Source organism: Halichoerus grypus, chromosome 6, assembly GCF_964656455.1.
Source record: "Halichoerus grypus chromosome 6, mHalGry1.hap1.1, whole genome shotgun sequence".
NCBI lineage: Eukaryota > Metazoa > Chordata > Mammalia > Carnivora > Phocidae > Halichoerus > Halichoerus grypus.
This window is the reverse complement of record NC_135717.1, coordinates 10,363,471-10,383,211: the sequence shown is the minus strand read 5'-3', so window position 1 is coordinate 10,383,211 and position 19,741 is coordinate 10,363,471. Positions and strand designations below refer to the sequence as shown.

Below are 19,741 nucleotides of genomic sequence, written 5' to 3'. Positions count from 1 at the left end.
CTCTCACTGTTGGTGGGAACACCAAATGGAGTAAATCACATTGAAAACCAGTTCAGCACATTCTTTAAAAAGTATATATGTAGATACCATGTGCCACTCCAATTTTAGGTATTTACCCAAACGTATGTCCACATGAAGACTTGCACTGAAATATTCAGAGCGGTTTTCTTTATAACAGCCAAGAAACAGAAACCCAGATTTTCATGGACAGGTAAATGGGTAAATAATTATAGTATACCTATACACTGGAATACTCATCAGCTGAACAACAGGGATAAATCTCAAAATTAAGAAGCAAAACCAAAACATAGTACCTACTATGATTCCATTACTATTTTAAAAATCTAGAAAATGCAAATAAATCCACCGTGACATCATCAATGGCTACCTGGGATTAAGGGCAGGGAGAAAACAAAAGGAAGGAATTACCAAGGGCTGAGAGCAAACTTGGGTGTGAAAGATATGTTCATAGTCTTGACTATACTGATGGTTTTCACAGTGTATATGTGTATCAAAATTAAGCAAACCGTACATTTTAAATATGTGTAGTTTATCTTATGTCAATAATAAGTCAACAAGGGGCACCTGGGTGGCTCAGTCAGTTAAGCATCTGCCTTTGGCTCAGGTGGTGATCTCAGGGTCCTGGGATCGAGCCCCGCATCTGGCTCTCTGCTCAGCAGGGAGTCTGCTCACCCCTCTCCCTCTGCCCCTGCCCCCACTCGTGTGGGCTCGCTCTCTCTCTTTCAAATAAATAAATAAATAAAATCTTTAAAAATAATAACAAAGTTATTAAAAACTTTAAAAACTGGAAAACATCCCATTATAATCGCAACTTCCCAATTACTTTGACAGTCTGTATGATAAAAAAACAGAGTCATACAAACCCCCCTGCTTGCACCGCTCAGTGTAAATACCCTATAGAAACATTCTTTAGTTAACAACCAGGCCCCAATGTTTCAAAAGAAGTTTCTAGAATAGAAAACTTCAAAAAATACAAATGGCAGATTAAAACTAACCTAGAACACTTCAGGAAAAAATACTGCTTAACAAAATTCGGAATTTTAATTTAAACAAGACAATAAATCTTTACTTTCTCAATCTTAAAAAGGACATCTACCAAAAAACAACAGCTAACATAATGACAAGAGCCCAAATGTCTTCCTCCTAATATTGAGAAGGCGAGGTCTGCTATCACCACTTCCATTCAATATTGTATTGGACATTCTAGCTAGAGTAACAAGATTAATAAATAAAAAGCATTAAGATTGCAAAGAGGTAAACCGTCCTGATTCACATACAACATGATCCACTATGTAGAAGTCCAGAAACAAACACACAGGGTCAACTAACTTTCAACAAAAATGCTGAAGCACTTCTGGGGAGAAAGGATGGTCTTTTCAACAAACTGTGCTGGAACAACTGGATAGCCACATGCAAAAAATGGAATTTACAACCTTACCATGTGCCATATGCAAAAATTAACTCAAAACTGACCACAGATCCAAATGTAACAACTCAGGCTATAAAACTTACAGAAGAAAACAGGACACATCCTCATGACCTTGTGTCAGGCAACAGACAATCTTGGATATAAGATCAAGAGCACAAATGAGGAAAGACTAAATCAGGCTTTGTAAAAATTAAAAACTTTTGTTCCTCACAGGACACTGTCAAAAGACAACTTGTAAAACTGGAGAAAATATCTGTATCAAAAATATATAAAGAATTCTTACAACTCAATAATAAAACTACAAATAACCCAATAAAAACACATGGAAAGGACCTGAACAGACCTTACTCCAAAGGATATACATGGTCACTAAGCACATGCAAAGATACTCAACTTTATTAGTAATTAGGGATATGCAAATCCAAACCACCGTGACACACCACTTCACACCCATTAGGATGGTTAAAACCAAAAAGACAGTACCAAGTGCTGACAGGGACGCGGAGAAACTGGAATCCTCAGACAATGCCAGGAGGAACATAAAATGGTACAGGCACCTAGAGGGCAGCTTGGCAGTCTTCCTAAAGCTAAATGTAAAATTAGTCTATGACTCAGCAATTCTACTCCTAGGTATATATACCCAAGAGGAATTAAAGCATATATCCAGACAAAAACTTACTCAAGTAGGTCTATGGTAGTATTTTTCGTAACAACCCAGTGGAAACAATCTAAAGGCCTATCAACCTGTGAATGGATAAATGAGTGGTATATTCATATGTAGGAATACTTACCATTCAGCAAGAAAAAAGAAATAACTATTGATACACCCAACGATTTGGATGAGCCTCAACTGAATTATGCTGAGTGAAAGAAGACAATCTAAAAGGATATACACTATATATCTAATTTATATAACATTCATGGAAATAATAAGAGATGAGGATGAAAATATTCTGAAATTAGATGGCAATGACTGTAAAACTTTGTAAACTCTGTCATTATAAATTTACTAAAGCCCACTGAATTATATACTTAAAACAGGTGAATTTTATGTCATGCCAATTATACCTCAATAAAGCATCTAAAATAGTAATCTTTTCATCGTGATGAGAAGAAAACGAAGGTTATTTAACAAACAATAAAATATGGGTGTGTGTATATATTATTTTGTCCTTTCTTCCTTACACTGGTTAAGAGACTACCAATGATAATGGTCATTTATTTTCAAAAGTCTCAAATAAACCTGCCTCCAAAGGGCACCAGTCTTCTAAAAATCACTTTTCCTTTCAAATGCAATGGCTCAAAGTTCCCAAAAGGAAGTCCTGTTGAAATCCTCCTCATTCTTCAAGGGCCCATCTTAATGCCCTCTTCAACTTGAAAGCCTTCCTGGGTTATAAACGAATCCTTCCTCCAACGAACTTCCACAGTATCTTCTCTAACCATTTGTACAGTGTGTAGGTTATACTCTTGCTATGGTGACTTTATGGGCTTTTTATCTCTTCCATTAAACTACCAGCACTCCAAAGCTTCACTGCCTGATGCATGGCTGTGTATCCCCTCCCCATCCAATCTCGTGCCCAACAATTCTGTGCCTGTTCAATGAACGCTAGGTAATTGAGTCATCCTCTTAATTCTGGGAAATGAGGGCAGATCCAGTATATGATCGAACACAGTGCCAGGGTAAAACCTTGACTAGATCATAAAGAAAGTAGCAGAGCTAAAAACAAAAAACAAGTCTACTTTTTCAGCTCAGTGACTTTTCACTGGTTTATATAGAACATCCTACTCCAAGATGTCTTACATCATATTCTCAAAATAAAAGAGAAATCAGAAAAATGTGTTTAATTTGGCCCAACAGGTTTAGAACTATCTGGAAACAAAGTAATCACTTACCTAGGTGCTTCTTTGGCTCTAGGAAAGGTCTGCATTGAAACAAAACAAAAAACTACACATGAATATACAAAACAAAAAAGCATAAATTTAAATAACTTCTACAGTAAACAAGAATTTTAAAAACATACTAAAATAAGCTGAATATTCAACTTTATATACAAAACTACTGATGGGCAGGGATAAAGTACTTCACCTCTTTATGATAAATGAAATCCCTGCTTTGTTCTCTAAAATCCATTTCAGGGTGGCAAGATCGTAGTTCTCGGGGTGTTTAAAGGCAACTCCTTCTGGAAGCCCCTGCACGACCACAGCAGACTGATCTCGTAGCATCTTCTCATATGGAACAGGTACCACTGTTGATTTGCCTAAAGCTTTCCCTGGGGGTGAGAGACAGACGTGAGGTAGAAAGAGGATAAACATCATTAAATGGTGAGATTAAAAAACAAAACCAACATTAGTTTATCATGGCTTAACAAACAGCACTCATGTTATTTTGTAATATCCGATTTTAAAACAAATTCGAAATATCAGAGGGCCCTATTCCCATGTTCGAAGTTCTAAGCCTGAAACAGATCCAAAAGGCCAAAATGAAAAGTATGTAAAATATTTATATAAAATCTATACAAAGCAAAAGAAACAATGGCTGATTTCTTCCACTACTGTCTTTCTTTACAATAGCCTCACCCTGGTATAATACAGTCTTTACATATACAGTTCAGCCTTAGAACATGGAAACCTGACATGTCCTACTGTTACCATAAAATATCAGGCGATTTTTGGCCAATATTCTCATTGAAAACTTTAATTAGATAAACACAACGGACATTCACAACTGAGTGTGTTCTACCACATGTCTGTGTATATCAGGCAGTGAGTCCACAGATTCTAGAAACCCTATTCCCCAGATACGAATTTTACCTACAACCTCACAGTGTAACCAGTATCTTCTCCCTTCCACTGTTTTCTTAAGAGCTTTGTTTACCATGTGTTTAGACTAACAAAAGGTGGTTTTTTCAGGAAATTGGTGAGATCAGCACACAGGGCAAAAATAAACAGTTCTCTTTGGATGATTATGATGTGTTAATGTAGGTTCTCTGGGGAAGGGAGTGGGGGAGTTGATAGTGGGAGGGATCTATGCAGGTACTGGGCCAGGGAGTACATGGGAAATCTACCTCCCTCTTCCTTTTCCTATAAACCTAAAACAGCTCGTAAAAAGGAAAAAAAAAAAAACCCTACCCCACAGCTCTAATAGGTACACTTGTTTGTTTCTGGGTTTCTTCAAATAAGAAATGGGAAGTAAGGTCATTCCTGATGTTAACCCACTGTTTGGAAATTGACTCAAATTGAAGTTTGTCAAAATGTGCAGTTTAACTGTGAAACCAGTTACACAATTTACCCTTTAGCAAACTCAATTATATGTCTCTTTTAGAAAATTCAAGTGTATAACCTTACCATAGCAAAAGCAGAAATAGTCTTCAACTGTTTTTCTGAGCGTCTCAATCTCTACAGCATCTACACTCATCCGATTCGCCGGGGTTGTAGATTTCATCTTATGCATCTCTGCAGCCTTTTCTTCTTCTTCAACACCTGCAAAATAATTAACGATACAAAAGGCTCTTATCCATTATCTTAGTATTTGCCTTTCCGTAAGAATACTTTTTTCTAATATTCTAATATTTATGATTTGTTATAAAAAGACAGAAAGAGGGGAGCCTGGGTGGCTCAGTCGGTTAAGTGGCTGCTTTCAGCTCAGATCATGATCTCAGGGTCCCAGGATTGAGCTCAGTGTCAGGTTCCCTACTGGCGGGTAGCCTGCTTCTCCCTCTCCCTCTGCCCCTCCCCACATGGGCGTGCATGCTCTCTCTCAAATAAATAAAATCTTAAAAAAAAAAAAAAAAAAAAGGAGAGGAGGGGGCATTTCAAAATAAAAACCTACAACAAATGACTTGAATATAAACGGTCATCATCTCTGAAATAATTGCAGCTGTGACTAAAAATTCTGTAAAGTAAAAATTAGCTACTAGTTTAAAAAACAAAAAGTTATCTTTAGAGTAATTTATCACCTGAAAACTTAAATATGAGATTATCACCATCACAAAAAACATTCCAGGTTCAAAAAATCCAACACATAGCCACTAGACACCTGTGGCTACCGAGCACCTGAAATGTACCAGTCCAAATCACCATGTGTGGTAAATTTGCAATACATACTGGATTTTGAAAACTTAGTACAGAAGACTATGCAAAATATCCCATTAATCATTTTTATGTTGATTACATGTTAAATGACAATGTTTTAAATATACTGGGTTAACTATAACCACTAAAATAAATTTCACTTGTTTCTCTTTCTTACTGTCATTAACTCAAACATTTTAAATTATGAGTGATTAATAGCATCTCATTGCTCCTGGACAGTGCTTTTCCAAACCCTGGGAAAGAGAATTCTCCCCAAGAAATTGTAAAACTGACTCATAAACCTATTGATTAGGTTTCAGAAGACCACTACTGATCCTTATCTACAAAATACTTTATATAAACAAATATTATGTACTTGAGAATTACATCCAAAGATGATTCTCTAGGGCATTAAATTACTGGTAACAAAAAGAAACTATGAATACTAATAGGCAGGGACTACAATTTGCAACTGAGGACAATTCCCCTAATGCTTAGTTCTAACCACTGGAGAACCACATAAGCAAGTCAGTATAGGGAACAGGAATATAAACACAGCTGCCAGTGGGATTATAGTATTCATGGGACAGATGGCAGCTGATATACACATAATCAAAACAACATTATTACTATAAACTTAAATACACAAACATGATCAAAGCCTTAAAAATTCTCAAAACGATCAGAAATAATGAAAAAAATTTAAATAGATTATACTAAATAGATTATATATAAAGCTTGAAAGATTATAGTGGGGCGTGGAGGGGGCCTGCAGTGTAGAGAAGATATGCTTTTTTTAAAAGGACTAAAAATACAATTGAGAATTGAACTAATGAATTAAGAAAACTATTTTATTTACCCACGATCTGCTCAATTTATCATGAACTGGGTCTAACTTGATAGTGGAAATTTAAGTTTGGCACTTAAAGACAGACAGACAGACAGACAGACACACACACACACACACACACACTATGCCTGCTGACATCCCCACCATTTTGTTCTCTTTCCATGTTTAAGAAGAGGCTGTATCACTGAGACAACATGAGACCGGCAGGCAGTGTGAGGTTAAACAAGGATATAAAACTAGTCTGACTGTGTAAGACCACAGGCAGTAATAGCCTACAGCAAACTTCTCTACTGCGTTTGTTCCGTATCGAGTTAAATTTTCACCAATTGGATGAACTCCCAATCGGAGGACCACAAAATGCGCTGAGAACCCTGACAAGCTGATTCTATGGAGGGAATCGGAGAGACTGGTTTAACTTTGCAGCGTGCTTACACAAATTTTGTGCACAGAGAAGAACTTGCGTTTAACACGCCAAATACCTACCAAGAAAATAACTATCTAAATAAGAACCTTTAATCAATTCAAGATTTCTCTACCTCTTTTCTCAGGTGTGGCACTAATCCAAAGTAATGCCAACCAAGGAACACAGGATAAACATTTACCATTTTTCATAAACTCTTCAGTATTTACCCTTATATATTACCATGTCACGGACATTTTGAGCATTTTGAAATGTGTCTCTAGACATTTTAGAAAGTCCTTTTAGTATAAATCTCATTCTGCTTTAGAAAATAAGACAACATTTGTTATCCATAAATATTTAGGCACAATATTTATGAAATACAAAAGATAAAAATACAACACTTACAGTATTTTACAAAATCTTTCTGAAAATCCTTTCTGGTGTTGACAAAAGCACGTCCTCTTTCAGTTCCAACGACAAACACATCTGTTTCATACACTGCGATGCAGGCCACTTCTGCCTTGGATTTGGCCAGTTCTTTACACTAAAATACAAATAGCAAACCTTATATTACATACAGATGTCTTAAAGTACTATTTCTGCTGGATAAATTAAAAATTATCACTTCAATTGTCTTTCTACAGTATCTGAAATCAGACGAAGTTCCCAGTTTCTGGCCTTAGATTATCATATAAAAAGAGTCACCATTTTTAATTTTTTTTATTTTTTTTAAAGATTTTATTTATTTATTTGACAAACAAAGAGACAGCGAGAGAAAAAAAAAGAGAGACAGCGAGAGAGGGAACACAAGCAGGGGGGAGGAGCAGGAGAGGGAGAAGCAGGCTTCCTGCTGAGCAGGGAGCCCGATAAGGGGCTAGATCCCAGGACCCTAGGATCATGACCTGAGCAGAAGGCAGATGCTTAATGACTGAGCCACCCAGGTGCCCAAGAGTCACCATTTTTTAAAGGTACCTCTCTTTCTGTATGGTTTTCAACCCCAATTTTAAACATGAAAAAACAGAATATATAAGAAAAAAAGCAGAAATCCCTTGTAATCTGTTATAGGTCAAATCCCCATGAAACAGACTCAGATTTCCACCCAGGCTTACTGGAGAGTACTCCCAATATCAACACTCATGAGATGTGAGGGGCGCAGGATTCAGCAGAGGGAGAGTTGATCGCTGGTGTCGCTGCATCTGGGGAGCTCTGGAGCTGGGATCGCTCTCCCAAAGAAACGGGAGACCTTAGGCCAGGGAGCCTCGAACCCTCCCAGCAGCTGGAAGGATCAAGGCCATCAGTCCTAAAGGGAAATCTGAAGCCACATCACAACATCCACTACATAATCCCACATCCAGAAGTATCTCTGTCTGAATACACCATGGGAATCGTGTTGGGGTATTTTTTTTTTTTTAATAAGTATGGCTTCTACTAAGTATATTCCTATGAAATTAAAAATTCTCAAAAATCTTAACACTTACATAACATTCCATTTTATTTTCTTTAGTACTAACATTACTGGCAATGTTGATGATTCTAATTATCACTCCTTAAAATAACACTGAAATAATCTGGGGACAAAATATTTGTGTGTAGAGTGTCAGAGAGATGAAGCGAGTCAAAAAAACTTTTGACTCTGAAAGTAAATACTTTTAAGGTTCTCAAAACCTACTGCAAACTGCTTTCTAAGAAGATTCTATCAGTTCACACTCCCATCTGACCTTCTAGAAGATCTAAATCAAAATATTCTCACAAATGATACTGTGTAACTTTTCCAGAAAAATTTTAAAAGGGTATCTTAGTATAATCAATAATCCACTCAGAGCACCTGGCTGGCTCAGTCGGTAGAGCATGACAACTCTTGATCTTGGGGTTGTTGAGTCTAATCCCCACTTCAGGTGTAGAGATTACTTAAAAAAATAATAAAATCTTTAAAAATAATAATAATCCACTGACTGGTTGGTATTAAAATTAAAGAGTATTGTACCTTAGCTATTTCTCTGTAAATTAAAATACCGTTTGCTTATTTTTCTACTATGTTAGTAGTATGTTACCCTACTGATGCATAAAAATACCTCACTTATTTTAGGCATTAGAAAAGCTGTTTAGGGGCACCTGGGCGGCTCAGTCGGTTGAGCGTCTGCCTTCGGCTTAGGTCATGATCCCAGGGTCCTGGGATCGAGCCCCACGTCAGGCTCCCTGCTCAGCGGGAAGCCTGCTTCTCCCTCTCCCACTCCCCCTGCTTGTGTTCCCTCTCTCGCTGTGTGTCTCTTTCTGTCAAATACGTAAATAAAATCTTAAAAAAAAAAAAAAAAGCTGTTTATGGAGTTAAATATATAATTATATATTTTTTCTTTTTTTTAATTTGTACTCAGCAGGGAGTCTGCCTCTCCCTCTCCCTCTGTCCCTACCCCTGCTCGTGCTCTCTGTCTCAAATAAATGAGAAATCTTTTAAAAAACAAAAACAAAAGAAAAACCAGAGTAGGGACTCCTGGGTGGCTCAGTCAGTTGAGCATCTGTCTTCGGCTCAGGTCATGATCCCAGGGTCCTGAGATCGAGTCCCACATCGGGCTCCTTGCTCAGACGGAGCCTGCTTCTCCCTCTGCCTGCCACTCCCCGTGCTTGTGCTCTCTCTCTCTCTCTCTCTGTGTCAAATAAATAAAATAAAATCTTAAAAAACAAAAAACAAAGCTAGAGTAGGATTTAATCTCTAAACTATTATTTAGGGGCGCTTGGGTGGCTCAGTCAGTTAAATGTCTACCTTCGGCTCAGGTCATGATTCTGGGGTCCTGGGATTGAGCCCAGGGTGGGGCTCCCTGCTCAGCAGGGAGTCTGCTTATGAGTCTATCTCTCTCCTTCTGCCCCTCCCCTTGCTTGTGCTCTCTCTCAAATAAATAAATAAAATCTTAAAAAAAAAAAATAACAGTATATAGCCACTAACATTCTTTAAGGAAAGAATTTTTCAAAATTCTCAAATAGTACAAAGAAGGAAAAAATGCCTTAATGAGGAAAGGCAACAAACCTGCAAACTCTGTCATACTGACACCTGGGAGGTTAAATACTATCTAATACTAGTCAACACTTAGGATGGGAAATACATAGCCCTCTCCTAGTTAGGATATATTTAATTTCAATGTGTCAGAAAATACCTAAGTCTGATGCTTATAAACCTATGAGCTGAAATACTAGGTTTCCCGCTATAGATCTATAAAAACATGATTAAGCAAATTGTTATTACTACCATCACAGAAATTAAAAAAATACAGCAAAAGGATACTTAATAGTTTACTATAATTGTGTATACAATACAGGTTTCTTAAAAATGAAGAGCTAACACACTAACATATTTAGTAAAAGGTAGTGGGGTAAGGACAACTACGAACGCACAGCACACTAAGAATATAAATAGTAAGTATGCTCTTATGGCCCAGAATTCTGCCAAGGTTCTTTATACAGATACAACTAAACACCAGCGCCACACTAGAATATACACTCATTCTGAGTGACTTACATTTATGAGTAACAACACATAAATTCAAAGCTACTGCTTGCACAACAAGAAATTGCCTAAGATATTGGTAGGTAAACAATTGAAATTTAATGTAAAAAAGTAAACATTTAAGTAAGTTAAGAATATTCTGAAACATGGTAATAAAATGATTTGAAAGGCCTAAATCCATAACTACTATTCAAGCAAAAAAAATCTTCTTAAAAAACCAAAAACCATGTATGTTTACAAAAAAATCAATCTCACCCACGAACTCAATCCTATACAACTATAAACATTTTCTAGAACTATAAAGCCATCTCACCATGGACTCAAGAGCAGACATAAGGAACGTCACCACCATCCTGCTCTCTGAGGACTCCTCGTCTTCAACAGGCAGGGTAGACATTGCTACTTGGGCCATGATCCCTAGGAAAGAAATAAGAAAGTGAGTGGCAGAAATTCACAAGGTCCTTCTAAACAGATGTTCAGAGCTGTGAGACTCCTCCACAGACTGCCTAATTTACAGTTTTCTTGCCTAAGAGAAAAAAAACTCAGAAGCTGAGTATTCAATTTGTCAAAAACTCCCATCCTCTAAGATAGAAAATCTATCCCCTAAATTTCCAACTAATTTCCATAAAATTAGGTCAGCATAATCCCCAAAATAAATTCAGATGTCACCCACAACCAGTTAAAATTTCTCCCAAGTGAGGGGGCGCCTGGGTGGCTCAGTCGTTAAGCGTCTGCCTTCGGCTCAGGTCAGATCCCAGGGTCCTGGGATCGAGTCCCACATCGGGCTCCCTGCTCTGCGGGAAGCCTGCTCTCCCTCTCCCACTCCCCCTGCTTGTGTTCCTGCTCTCGCTATGTCTCTCTCTGTCAAATAAATAAAAATAAAAAAAATCTTTAAAAAAAAAAAATTAAAAAATAAAATAAAATAAAATAAAATTTCTCCCAAGTGAGGGACGCTTGGGTGGCTCAGTCGGTTAAGCATCTGCCTTCAGCTCAGGTCACGATCCCGGGGTCCTGGGATCGAGCCCCGTGTGGGGCTCCCTGCTCAGCGGGAAGCCTGCTTCTCCCTCTCCCCCAGCTCATACTCTGTCTCTCAAATAAATTAAAAAAAAAAAAAAATTATCCCAAGTGAGAGTTAGAGGTGAAGCACTCCAGGATCCAGTGATAGTTTATCACAGTTCAACACAGGACATAAATACAAAGTTCCCTTCCTCCCAGGCACACGCAGAGTGGGTAAGGCAGACAGAGGCTGGGTGAAGAGAATTTCTTTGTTCTTACTAAGAAGGAAATCGGCTGCAGGACAATAACATCTAAGAATGCTTTATAATACAGCATTATTATTCTCTTTAGAAAACATTTTCTGATACTTGGGTATCAGCAAGGAGCCTCAGCTGAATCTCCAACACTATAAAAATGCAACACATAAACACGAAACAGTAAGTATTGGCAAGGATGTGGAGAAACTGGAACCCTTGTGCACTGCTCTTAGGAATGTAAAATGGTGCATCCAGGATGGAAAACAATTTGGTAGTTCCTAAAAAAGTTAAACAGAATTACCATGACACAGCAATTCCACTTCTGGGTGTATACCCAAAACCAAAGCAGGCACTCAGATACGTCTATACTCATGTTCACAAAAGCATTATTCACAATAGCCAAGAGGTGGAAACCCAGATGTCCACTGTCAGCTGAATGGATGCACAAAATGGGAGACATACATAAAATGGTATATATAATTCAGCCTTAAAGAGGAAAGAAGTTCTGAAACATGCTACAACATAAATGAACCTCGAAAAGATTATTCTAAGTGAAATAAGCCAGACACAAAAAAGACAAATATTATAATTCCATGAGATACCTACATAACAGTCTAATTCATACAGACAGAAAGTAGAATGGTAATCGCCAGGGACGAGGAGGAGTGAGTAGTGGGGATTTATTGTTAATGTGCACAGAACTTTATTTGGATGATGAAAAGTTCTGGAACTAAATGACGGTGATGGCTGCAGAACAATATGAATGCACTTAATGCCAGGGAGCTGTACATTTAAAAAGGGTTAAAATGGTAAATTTTGTTATGTATATCTTATAAAAATTTAAAACTGAGGGGCGCCTGGGTGGCTCAGTGGGTTCGGTGTTTGCCTTTGGCTCAGGTCATGATCCCAGTGTCCTGGGATCAAGCCCCACATCAGGCTCCCTGCTCAGCAGGAAGCCTGCTTCTCTCTCTCCCTCCCCCACTCCCCCTGCTTGTGTTCCCTCTCTTGCTGTGTCTCTCTCTGTCAAAAAAATAAAATCTTAAAAAAGAAAAATTGAAAATTGAAAAAAGCAAAAATATACTGCATAAAGACACTCTAAGAAGCCAAAATCAAAAACCTATTTTAAAAATACTAATACTGGGGTGCCTGAGTGGCTCAGTCTGTTAAGCGTCTGACTCTTGATTTCAGCTCAGGTCATGATCTCAGGGTAGTGAGATCAAGCCCCGTGGAGAACACCGTGCTGGGCTTGGAGTCTGCTTAAGATTCTCTCTCCTCTCCCTCTGCCCTCCGCCCCCCCCCCCACCTCTCACTCCAGTTCCTGAGCTCTCTCTCGAAAAAACAAAACAAACAACCACTAATACTAAAAAAAACTTTTTCTAGGGGCACCTGGCTGGTTCAATCGGCAGAGCGTGTGACTCTCGACCTTGGGGTAGTGAGTTCAAGCCCCATGTTGAGCACTGAGCTTACTTTAAAAAAAAAAAAAAAAAAAATGTGACCTAGCTCCACCATTTGTTACCATGTGAGTTAACTACTAGGCTAGATTTGGGCATCAACAAGTAACAAAGTGTACATACTTAGGAAGTAACACTTTACAATGAAAAACAGTAACAAAAACAACTGATACTTATCCCTGAATCTGTGAACAAATAGAAGCAATTTTGTTTTCCAAAACAGGATCTCTGTCCTGAATAGAGATAGAATCAGGAAAAGCGGTATTAAGCAAGAGATTGCTTAAAACACTGAAATTGCTTTCCCTAACAGCCTAGGTCTCATTCTTTTCACCTGGAAAAGAGTTTAAGTAAATTTATATTAAAATGTGGCTCAGTCAAAATGAACTACAGAGGCATATTATTTTGCCATAATCATAACATTCACTTAGAATATACTGTCATTATTTCTGAAAGTTCATAGGATTTCTTACTAATCTTACTTTTCTTTCAATTCTCCAGAAAGAGAAAAAGGAGACGTGATAAGGGGGACATGTTCTCATTTCACAAATTTAATGTGTCAAAGGTTATAGCCACTCTTAGTGCCAGAACACAACACGGGGACAATTTTCTGCCTACTGTGATTTCTACTTCTCACCTTAAATTGCCAGAAATCCGCCATGAGGTCATTCACACTCAATGAGTATTAAGAAATGGGAGACAGACATCACACTGACAGCCCTGGAGAGGTGCCACAGGCGATTAGAGGTCCTATTTCATTACCAGAACTTCTCAGGCAACACTGGAGCACTAAACAACGGGAAGAACCTTGGAGGTGACGAGTCCAGTAGGGCTTGATGGGGAAGGATGCATTTTGTTTGGGGCTTTCTGCTCTCAAGAAAGTGTGCATTTGCATCACAAAAGAAATTCTCCGAACTTTGACCGTCCCAAGAGGCCATTTCCCTGGATAGTCTTGAGTCAAGACTCTTCAAGACACACTCTTCCTGCACCCCTCACCCAGTAACTACTGCCCTTTTCTTCTCTTTCCCAGAAAGGAACTGCCATCACACAGTGATGCTGACGACACACCAGGGCCACAGGCCAGGCCGGGCTGCGTACAGAGCACGAGGCATGACAGGCACTGGCAGACCGTGTTGTGGGTCCCCAACCACGAAGCAGCTCTGTGACCTCCAGTGAGCAGAGACACTAAATCAACCACTTGCTTCAAGCTTCAAAGTCCCATTTCACCTCTAACCTTTTATGAGCCCCCTCATTTTATTTTTTTTGAAGATTTTATTCATTTATTTGTCAGAGAGAGAGCAAGCATGAGCAGGAGGAAGGGAAGAGGGAGAGGCAGGCTCCCCGCTGAGCAGGGAGCACGATGCAGGCACTCAATCCCAGGACCCTGGGATCATGACCTGAGCCGAAGGCAGAGGCTTCACCAACTGAGCCACCCAGGGGTCCCTTGAGCCCCCCTCATTTTAAATAGGAGTTGGACAGACTAAAAAAAAAAGAAGAAAGATCTATTCATTATACCCATCGTGCTTTATTCATTACCTATTTCATAGTCACAACAACCCTATAAGGGAGAAAGAATAAAGAGCACAGAAGCGAAATACAAGTATATTCATGGAGCCTAGAAAAAAAGAACTTCACAGGAGATAGTGTTCCCATAAAACGCTTGAGCAGAACCCATGTAGTTTTTTTCTGGTTTATTTTAAACAGGGTTTGTGCGTGTGTGACTAGAAATGAACAACAAAAAAATCACCACTGAAAGCAACTAAAATGGGACAGTTAGCGCTCTACTCAAGAAATGCTAGTAGGCATATTTCTATCTCTAAACTTCATTAGGGATATTCTTTGGAACAAAAAGGAAAATGAACAGGGCGCTAGGGTGGCTCAGTTGGTTAAGCAACTGCCTTCGGCTCAGGTCATGATCCTGGAGTCACGGGATGAGTCCTGCATCGGGCTCCCTGCTCAGCAGGGAGTCTGCTTCTCCCTCTGACCCTCCCCCCCCATGTGCTCTCTCTCCCTCTCATTCTCTCTCTCTCAAATAAATAAATAAAATCTTTAAAAAAAAAAAAAAGGAAAATGAACAAAATGATCATGTACTCTGTAAGACAGTAAATAAAAAAAAAAAAAAAAGAATGGATCCCTCTGAATCTTCTATATACAGAAAAGGAGGAAAAATTGACCGGAGACAATTCATAGACTGAACCCGTGTTAGACAAGAAAATGACTTCTGGTTCTGGATTTGTAACAAAGTGCCTGCTCCCCCATGTATATCTAAAGGAGGCCTTATGAAGAGCTTACAAGAGAAAACGTGATCTCTTTATAAAGCAGTCATCAAAGGCAGAAGACCAACAGTCAAGGAACAACCTCGTGGATTATCCCTTTAGAGATGTACTATGGTAGCTAATAGCCCCATGTAACTATTTTAATTAAAATTTAAAATTTCAGTACGACTAGCCACCTTTCAAGTGCTCATATCCTGTAGCCAGTGGCTGCTATACTGAAGATCACGGTCATCATCACAAGAACTACACCGCTGGGGCGCCTGGGTGGCTCAGTCGCTAAGCGTCTGCCTTCAGCTTGGGTCATGATCTCAGGGTCCTGGGACTGAGCCCTGCATCAGGCTCTCTGCTCAGCAGCGAGTCTGCTTCTCCCTCTCCCACTCCCCCAGCTTGTGTTCCTGCTCTCGCTGTGTCTCTCTCTGTCAAATAAATCTTAAAAAAAAAAAAAAAAAAAAACCAAAAACTATACTGCTCTAGAGGCTACACTATGTTGAGTAAACTCAGGTAAGCTTAATCATGAGAAGTAATTCTCATGACCCCTCCAGCCATCACGGTGGTAGCTGTAACCAGAGTTAACCAAGGAAAAAGAAAACTTAAGGGAACATAAACCAGGATACAAAGGTCCATTCCAACTCCATGTGAGCATTCTTCACGGCCAGCCTCCCAAGGATTGATTACTGGTATAAGAGTATCCCCAAAGAACAGAGTAACAAGGTAGGCTTCCTGAGAGGAACACACAAATACAGTTTTATGATATGCTACAGTTAAAATGCATGTGAGACATCAGAGACACAGATTCTCAAGATAAATCAGTAAAATTCCAAAGAGGCTAAGCCACAATCAGTGCATCGACCTTGCCACAATGATCAACCAGCATCATGTACCTTCGGTCACATTCCATATTCTTACAGAACGAATTATTTATACAGCTACATAATAGCCCATCAAAACAGAATCATACAATTTCTCTGAACATCTTCATAAATCTTTTGTCTTATTTCCGTATTTTAAAATTCTTAATACTGAAATAGATTCATGAGCATCTTTATTTAAAAAGATTTATTTACTTATTTTAGAGAGAGAGCACAAGTGGAGGGAAGGGAGGGGCAGAGGGAAAGAATGTCTCAAGCAGACAACCCACTGAGCAAGAGCCTGATGCGGGGCTTGATCCCTGAACCCTGAGATCTCCCTTGACCCTGAGATCGACTTGAGCTGAAATCAAGATTAGGACGCCCAACTGACTGAACCACCCGGGCACTCCCATAAGTAGTATTAACATCTTTATAGCTCTTGATACATAATGCCAAAATTTTTACACTGTTCTCAGAAGTGTTTAAAATAGACTAAATTTGGGGTGCCTGGCTAGCTCAATTGATACAGCATGTGACTCTTGATCTCAAGGTCATGAGTTTAAGCCTCGTGTTGGGTGTAAAGATTACTTTTAAAAAGCACTTTAAAAAAACATAGTAATAAAATAAAATATACTAAATTTATCAGCCTCACCAACATTTTTGGAGAGCTAGGACCTAATCACTACGAATACCTCAATACTACCAAAGTAGTTGAATTTCCTTGCTCGCTTAAGAAACACTTTTCAGGGACGCCTGGGCAGCTCAGGCAGTTAAGCGTCTGCCTTCCGCTCCAGTCATGATCCCGGGGTCCTGGGATCGAGTCCTGCGTTGGGCTCCTTGCCTGGCGGGGAGCCTGCTTCTCCCTCTGCCTGCTGCTCCCCCTGCTTGTGCTCTCTCGCTCTCTGACAAATAAATAAATAAAATCTTAAAAAAAAACAAAACACACTTTTCATACTTTTATTATTCGTATTTCTTCTTAGGTTACTCAGATCCTATGCCCATTACTAAGTTGATGTCTGATGGCTTCATACTTACATAAATTGTCAATAATCTTCCTTTTTTTGAAAACAGGCTCCATGCCCAATGTGGGGCTTGAAGTCACAACCCTGAGATTGAGAGTCACATGCTCTACCAACTGAGTCAGTCAGGTGCCCCAAAATTGTCAATAATTTTCAATCCCAATTCATTCTTTCAATTCTGATTATTATGTCATGTAACTCCTTGATTATTTAGCTTTTGTATATGTGTTTTAATTCTGTATTTTCAAATGCAGTATTTTCTGCTTCACACAATTTTTCATTTTTCTTTAGGAACATATTTAAGAGTCTTTGTTTATTTTTTTGCATCTCAAGACTTTTCTTTTGCCTAAGTTAATTCTTTAAAATTTCTTTCTCACGGCAAATTGTTTTTGTTTGCTATAAGTCTTTTATTCTTGTAAGATATTTTCACTGGAATAGAAATCTAGGTCGACAGCTTCTTTCGTTCAGCACACGGAGGTTATTTCATTATATCCTGCCTTCCACTATTGCCTTTCAAAAGTCATCTGGCGTCTCCTTTGAAGGTAATCCCCACCCCACCCCCTGCTGTTTGTATGTTGTTTTCTTTCTTTGGTTTTCTATAGGTTCACTATGCATCTAGATGCACATTTCTTCTTATTCAGTCTGTCCTTCCCTGGGATTCCTGACTAAGGATTCCGATGTATCAAATGGTCAGTTGTTGCCTCTTCACACACACTGTCTGGTTCTCCGTCTCCCATCCTACTGAGACTCAGACGGAATGTTACATTCGTCCTAAGACTCATACTCACTTCTTATTTTTCTCATTTTTCCTCTCTTCACTATTTCTTCAGACTCACCTTGCATTTCACTAATTCTTTCTTTAGCTGTGCTTATTCTGTTATTAAAACCACACATCAAGCTTTTTATTGTTTATAATTTTCACTTCTAAAATTTCTATTTGTTGTTATGTAACCTTTTATAGTTTCCCACTCCCTAGAGATTTTCAAGCCTGACATATTTTTTTTATTAAAAAAAGATTTTATTTATTTATCTGAGAGGAGAGGGGGAGGGGCAGAGGGACGGGGAGGGAGAGAGAGAAAAACTTAAGCAGACTCGTGCTGAGCATGGAGCCTAAAGCAGGGCTTGATCTCATGACCCACTAAGCCACCCAGGTGCCCCAAGCCTGACATATTTTTTTTTTTTAAGATTTTATTTATTTGACAGAGAGAGAGCGAGAGCGTGCAGGCACACACAAGCAGGGGGAGTGGAAGAGGGAGAAGTAGGCTCCCTGTGCAGGAGGGAGCCGGATGCAGGACTCAATCCCAGGACCCTGAGATCATGACCTGAGCCCAAGGCAGAGGTTTAACTGAGTCATCCAGGTGCCCTATTTCTTAAAACATAATAGAGGTAGTTGTTTCATAGTCTCTAGCAATTCAAAAAAAAAGTCTTAGCAGCTGTATTTCTGTTGTTCTGGTAGTTTTTGCTCATATTCATGGTACTTGCTCCCATGTATGCCTGATTATCTTTTGTTATGTGCTGCTCACTTTACATTAAAAAAAACATTAAAAGAAATTATTTTAAGGACACCTGGATAGCTCAGTCGGTTAAGCATCTGCCTTGGGCTCAGGTCATATCCAAGGGTCCTGGGATCGAGGCCCGCGTCGGGCTCCCTGCTCACCGGGAAGCCTGGTTCTCCCTCTCCCACTCCCCCTGCTTGTGTTCCCTCTCTTGCTGTGTCTCTCTCTGTCAAATAAATAAATAAAATCTTTAAAAAAAAAAAAAGAAAGAAAAATTATTTTAAATGTGAGACCTTTGATTAAGGCAGATTCCTCCAGGTGTCTGGGAACACCACCTCCCTGGGACCACCATAATCCAAGTTCAAGACTTCAGGTTGCTTGTGCCACCCAGATGTTAACCCAGACCACAAACAGGGATGCAGGCTAGCTTACTTGTCAATCACCCTCATCCAATTTGGGGTCTCATCTTACTGGAAAAAAAAAGTCTCCTATTTGACCCCTAGTTTTGTGCAGGCTCTGGGCTTCCATTTCTGAGCCTCTCATCCCATAAGGTGTTGCAATTGGTAGGTACCTTCAGGACAAAAGTGATTTTCACTTCTATTATCTGAATTCCCACTTTCTTTTTCCTATTAGCCTTTCTATATTAGCCCTTCCAAGTTCCCATCTCATCAACTTTTTGTTATTTATACCGGTTTTATTCTATAATTTTAGAACATTCTTATTAGTTCCACCCACTCTGGTAACCACATCTTATAATATTCTTTATTCTTAAGAACAACTTATGAATTTGCCAAAACTATCTTAGACTGTAAGGTTACAAATTCCTACTTCCAACCACCCCAAGAAGGGAATTTTTACGTCTTAGTTATTCAGCTGAAAGGATGCACTGGCTCCACATAATGCTAGATCCGGAAACACAAGACATGTCGTTAAGAGTTCTCTCTACTCCCACACAGATTCTTCACTTCTCCTTGAGCAGATGGGTTTCTTCCCTAAGACAAAGATGACGGCCACATGCATCTTTCAGTTTACCACACACCTATACTGTGACCCTAGAGGCAACAGATTATCTTATCTTCCCACTACAACGTACACAAGAGTTCTGGGGGTTTGTGTCACAAGCCTGGTCTA

At 39.1% G+C, this 19,741-nt stretch overlaps 1 protein-coding gene across 7 annotated transcripts in view; it reads right to left on the bottom strand.

Annotated features, from left to right (window-relative positions):
* GTF2I (general transcription factor IIi) overlaps positions 1-19,741 on the bottom strand; it is a 106,898-nt gene that overhangs the window by 67,790 nt on the left and 19,367 nt on the right. For all 7 annotated transcript variants that reach the window (XM_078074497.1, XM_036112608.2, XM_036112614.2 and 4 more), the window contains exons 2-6: positions 10,584-10,687; positions 7,180-7,318; positions 4,796-4,930; positions 3,537-3,720; positions 3,344-3,372 (exon numbers count right to left, since the gene is read on the bottom strand). In XM_078074497.1, the coding sequence (XP_077930623.1) occupies positions 3,344-3,372; positions 3,537-3,720; positions 4,796-4,930; positions 7,180-7,318; positions 10,584-10,682 (586 nt within the window). In that variant the 5' untranslated portion in view covers positions 10,683-10,687. The remainder of the gene's footprint in view (positions 1-3,343; positions 3,373-3,536; positions 3,721-4,795; positions 4,931-7,179; positions 7,319-10,583; positions 10,688-19,741) is intronic.